Consider the following 5,758-nt stretch of genomic DNA (forward strand, 5'->3'; position numbering starts at 1 on the left):
TGAGTAAACCCTCCCAAATGAAAATATACGTGGCTGAATAGCTACCCCACACCATTCAGTTCCCCATTTCAGAGTCCACCCCCCCTATCTTGAACCCCGTCTCAAAACGAGGAAGGCTAACTACAGGTACGCCATACTTCTCTTTGCAACAAGAAAATGTGTGGGTTCAATACACTACAGAGCGGCGCCAATTTTAGGGTTCAAGGTCACAGGGAAGATGGCCCTTTGTGAACCACTGTGCCAGGATTCAAACCCAGATCGGCTCCCCTCCTCCATGCATTTGGAAACATGGCCTGAGCACCTGTATCCCGTAAAGATCTGAGCAAGCATCGAGAAGGGGGCCACACACACACACACACACACACCCCATCAGGAACGTCTGAACCTGATCTACACATGGCGGTATAGGGGGGAAAGGGGGGGTTAAGAGGCAGACCCTCCCCCTTCAAAGACTGTTGATTCAGAACATTAGAAATAAAGAGAGAAAGAGAGAGAATATTTTTTTCTTAAAAAATGATTTTTTTTTTCTATTAAAATCCATCAACTCAAAAAGAAAAGAAGACGTTGCCATATATATACATATACAGGATCGCTCCATGGCGAAATAACGGTCCAGCAGAGGAAATGTTGAGCTGTTTCCCAACCAGAGGAGTGAGAGTGTGTGTGTGTGTTTGTGTGTGTGTGTGTGTGTTTGTGTACGAGATGGACATGGGGGGGCTGGTGTCAGGTTGGTTACAATTTGAACGATTTAAAGACTCGATTAGAATTCTACTCCTTCCCCCCAGCCTTCTCTTCAGACTTCTCTTATCCCACTTTCTGCGGGTTGGTCGCTCGAACGCCTTGCTCGTACGTTACTCGCTGGCTGATGAGATATTGGGCCGCTTGCGTGGCGGCCGGCGTGCCCGTGATGGTGACCTTACGGTTCCTAGTGCCTGGAATAAACTCCCCCTTTTTGGAAATCTGGATGCGGGCGCCTGTCAGCTCTTGGTACTCCACCAACGTCTTGCCTCCTTTCCCCAAAATGGCGCCTACTAGGTTCTCCGGCACGGCGATCTCCACCATATCTTTGGCGCTTTCCACGAGCTTCTCGGTGGCCAAGAAGGAGCTGGCCACCAGCGGGGAGGCCGTCCCCAGGTAGCCGTTGGCCGCCCCTGTGGCCGCAGCTAAGGAGCCCAACGTGAAGGCTCCAACCGCACCGGCTGGCGCGGAGGTGCTGGTGGAAGCCTCGTTGGCATAGGAAGCTAAGAGATTAGCAGCGGCGGCAGCGGCTGGGTTGGCACCGGCCGCTACCGCCGCCAGCACCCCGGAAGCAGCTGCCGAGTTGAGGCCGAGCCCCAAGGAACTGGTGTTGTATCCGTAGCTCGCCAAGGTGTTGAGAGCCGTGCTAATGGCCAAAAGGTCACTCCCGGAGAAGCCTGGCAGAGCGGCAGGGAAAGCCCCGACTCCGGCGAGACTGGTGTGGCCCAGCAGGCCCGAGGCTGTGGCGGCGGCTGCGGCTGCTGGCAGAACGTCCGTGGAATTCGCGTAAGGGGATCCGGTCGGGTTAGAGTTGGCCACCGGGCCTGTGATGTTGGCGTAGCTGATGTTGAGGCAGCTGCTGCTCTGCGGGTCCTCCTGGATCTTCTGGACGATGATGTCGACTGCCTTGTGGATCTGCTCGGGCTCCCCGCTGATGGTCACCACCCGTTCCTGGAGGTTGATGCCCTCCGGCTTCTGGCTCAGCTGCACCCAGGCCCCGGACTGCTCCATGATGGCCTTGACCGTGGCCCCGCCTTTGCCGATTATCAGCCCCGCCGTGCTGTTCGGGACGATCACCTTGGCCTGTGTGGGAGGAAAAGGAGAGGCGTGTGAGGGGGAGAGGGGGTACCGCCCGATTCGCGCACATTTGAGTTCCCTGCTCCTCCCGCCTGAGGCCCAGCAGTTATCTTTTTTTAAAAAAAATACTTTATTTATTCAGTTTCACCAAACAGCCAAGAGCACTTTTATGTATACATTATCATATCTTTGGAGTCTTACATACAATGTGTTTATCCCACCAATTATATACTCTCATCCACCTTCTTTGGAACATTCTGGTCTTTACCACGTAATAACATAGTCAGTTTGTCCAATTCGGCTATTTCCAGGAATTTCTTTACTATATCTAATCTAGATGGTAATTTATCTGATTTCCAACATCGGGCTACCATCGTTCTTGATGAAGTTAAAATATATGTTAATAAGTAGCTGTCTTCTCTATCCAGGTTGTCTGGAATAATATTTAACAAGTACCCCGAAAATAAGACACTGTCTTATATTTATTTTTTCTCAAGAAGACACACTAGGGCTTATACCACAAATGCATAGAAATCCTGCTAGGGCTTATTTTTGGGGTAGGTCTTATTTTCGGGGAAACAGGGTATATTTCTGGTACCAAATAGGCCCAACAGTTATCTTGATTGTGAGATGAGCTTTACTGAATGTCACCGGAAGCAGACTATTATCTCACAGGGTTATGGGATAGAGCCGGTAGAGAAAGCAGTCCTTTTCTCCCTTCCTCACAAGACAAGACCTCGTGGGCACTCCGTGAAATTGCTGAGCCAGTCGGGTTAGAACAGATAAAAGACAAATCTGCAGGATTTGTCACACCCTGAACACTCCCTGTTTGAACTGCTGCCTTCGGGTAGAAGATATAGGACAATTAAAACAAGGACAAACAGATTAAAAAATAGTTTTTATTCGAGAGCTATTATTGCTTTAAATGCTGTATGAAATTGGAATTTGGGTGACATTGGTGGTTTAAGTTGCAATGTGAACCTTAAGGGAGTTATGGGATGGTTGTGAATGGTTGTGTGAGTGTATGAGTATGGTTGTAGATCACCGAATGATTGCAACTTTAATTTCGTTGTACTATGTACAATGACAATAAAGTATATTATTATTAGGTGCACGGCCAGCGGCGGCCCGTCTCCCTCCCCTCCTGCAAGATTTAAAGGGCCCTGCAGCTGATTGGCGGGCCCTTTAAATATCACATGAGTGGAGGGAGAGGGGATGGCAATGGGTGGACACTGTTGGGGGTGGAGCTTGGGGCGGGGACATCCCCAATGTGATATCATCACGTTGGGGACCTGGTCTGGCAAACTAACAAAAGAAAGAAAGCCGACCCAAAGAAGAAGATCATCCCCCTCCACTGGGTGCTGGTAGGGATGTCCCCACCCCTGATATACTGTGTGGCCATAGGTTAGGGATAACAGATAACTGTAGCCGCTCAGAGACCCCCTCGGGGGTTAGAGCGGGGTAGCAAGCCGAAAAAATAAATAAATATATAAATATAAGCCGCAGGACACCTGACTCATAGAGCCCTGTTCGGCATCAAAGAGCTCCCGTATGGTCTGTTTGGCATATCCTATATCAAACTGGCCATCTGGGTGGTCGCTCAGGTTGCCATGTCCACCCTGGCTACTGGTGGTTGTCAGATCCAGTTTGGGAAACTCCTGGAGCTTTGGGGACAGACCCTGGGGAGGACGGGGACCTCAGTGGGTTACAATGTCCCAGAGTTCCCCCCTCCAAAGCAGCCATTCTCACCAGGGGAACCGGCCAGTGTAGTCTGGAGATCAGGCCCATAGCCAGGACTTTGTGGCTTGTGGGGCAAAACATTTTCTGGTAAGCAGTGTTCCCACTGAGCTGAGTTAGTGTGAGCTAGCTCACAGCTTTTTAGCCCTCCGGCTCACCCATTTCCGTCTCATCTCAGGGAGGAGGGCTCCCGAGCCAACTAATTTATGCGGTAGCCAAATGGCTCGCTCTCGACTTTAACGCCGGTAGCTCACTGAGTTCAATTTTTTTATCACAAGGCTCCACGGCTTAGAGGGAGCATGGGTGGGTAGCCATGTTGGTCCGAAGCAGCAGAACAAAGGCCGAATCGGCATCTAGAATTTGCTCCGCTGTCTTACCAAACCCACACTGGAACAGAAAAAAGATGCGGCTCAAAACCACATTCAAATACCCCGGCGGCCAACGCCTGTACTGACTGCAGAGTCACCCCTGAATAGCCATAAAACAGCCATAAATCTAAAACCGAGAGATCAAACGAAGGGAAAGCAGCATGCAGTCTGGACTTGGCCATAAAATCCGGCAATCGATCAAAGTGAAAGCGGCATGCGACGCAGATGGGAATTTCTGTTCCAGTGTGGGTTTGGTAAGACAGCGGAGCAAATGCTAGATGCAGATTCGGCCCAAAAAGACTCGGACTTTCCTTTTTCTAAAGACATCCCACTACTATTCGGCAATCCACGCCCAGCGCCTCCTACCCTGGTCCCCGCTGTGAGGGAGAGATGTTCCTTTCAGCACCACGGAGAGCAGCCAACACCCTGCCTTCAAGACCCCACTCCCCGTCTCTGCTCAGGAAAGCTCGGCCAGGGTCGCTAAAGAGGCATTCTCGCCACCCTCCACCACGGCAAAGTTCACGAAGAAGAAGCATCATTCCGGGTGGTCAGCAATGCTCCCTCTCAGCTGCGGAGTCCCCCTGCCTTCAAGACCCCACTCCCCGTCTCTGCTCAGGAAAGCTCGGCCAGGGTCGCTAAAGAGGCATTCTCGCCACCCTCCACCACGGCAAAGTTCACGAAGAAGAAGCATCATTCCGGGTGGTCAGCAATGCTCCCTCTCAGCTGCGGAGTCTTGTGAGCAAAAACTTGTGAGCTGCTGGCATTAAAGTTGGGAGCGAGCGATTTGGCTGCTGCATCAATAAGCTTGCTCTGGAGCAATGCTCCCTCTAAGGTGCGGGGTCTTGTGAGCAAAAATTCTACTTTGTGAGCTGCTGGCATTAAAGTTGGGAGCGAGCGATTTGGCTGCTGCATCAATAAGCTTGCTCTGGAGCAATGCTCCCTCTAAGCTGCGGAGTCTTGTGAGCAAAAATTCTACTTTGTGAGCTGCTGGCATTAAAGTTGGGAGCGAGTGATTTGGCTGCTGCATCAATAAGCTTGCTCTGGAGCAATGCTCCCTCTAAGCTGCGGAGTCTTGTGAGCAAAAACTCTACTTTGTGAGCTGCTGGCCTTAAAGTTGGGAGCGAGCGATTTGGCTGCTGCATCGATTAGTTGTCTGGAGCCATCCTTCCGGAGCGAAGACAAAAATCTGTGAGCCGGAGGCTAAGAAACTGTGAGCTAGCTCACACTCACTCAGCTTGGAGGGAACACTGGTGGTCAACCATGTCGGTCTGAAGCAGTGGAACCAATTTAGAGTCCAGTCAGGCACCTTTAAGACCAACAAAGGTTTATTCGAGGTATGAGCTTTCATGTGCAAGGCACACAAAGGAGCAGTCAGCATCTTCCCAGCTACTGCTGGGCAGGGGTCATTTCGTAGAAAAAGAGGTGCAGGAGCTCATTGGCATAACTTATTTGCATATGCCACAGCCCCTGACATCACTGGAAGTGTGTCAGAAGGCAACACCCACCGCTCAGGCTCCACTGGACTGTTTTGGATTGCTAGCTATTGGGGGGGGGGAGAACGTGCAGATCTGTCCTCGCAGAGGAGTGAGAGCTTGTACCTGAACAAAACTTGGTCTTAAAGGTGCCACTGGACTGTTTTGGACCGGGGAGCCGGGCGTGGCAGCTCTGCAGCTTACCTGACTGCTTCTTGCTCTGACTGAGGGCTGCTGGGAGCATGGGGCGGGGCTTGTTGCATGTGCCCGCCCCCTGGGCTCCTTACTGCCGGAGCTCCGCCCCTGTGCACTCCCACAGGAAATGACCCCTGCTGCTTGGGCTCTTTCTGGGTTCCCCAGAACTAG

At 51.5% G+C, this 5,758-nt stretch overlaps 1 protein-coding gene across 1 annotated transcript in view; it reads right to left on the minus strand.

Annotated features, from left to right (window-relative positions):
- Window positions 1-667: 667 nt before the first annotated feature.
- LOC107122114 (RNA-binding protein Nova-2-like) overlaps window positions 668-5,758 on the minus strand; it is a 61,442-nt gene continuing 56,351 nt past the window's right edge. Inside the window, exon 4 of the mRNA XM_015425147.1 lies at window positions 668-1,821. Within this exon, the coding sequence (XP_015280633.1) occupies window positions 805-1,821 (1,017 nt within the window). The 3' untranslated portion in view covers window positions 668-804. The remainder of the gene's footprint in view (window positions 1,822-5,758) is intronic.

The sequence above is a fragment of the Gekko japonicus genome, unplaced genomic scaffold (genome assembly GCF_001447785.1).
Source record: "Gekko japonicus isolate JY-2015 unplaced genomic scaffold, Gekko_japonicus_V1.1 scaffold3908, whole genome shotgun sequence".
NCBI lineage: Eukaryota > Metazoa > Chordata > Lepidosauria > Squamata > Gekkonidae > Gekko > Gekko japonicus.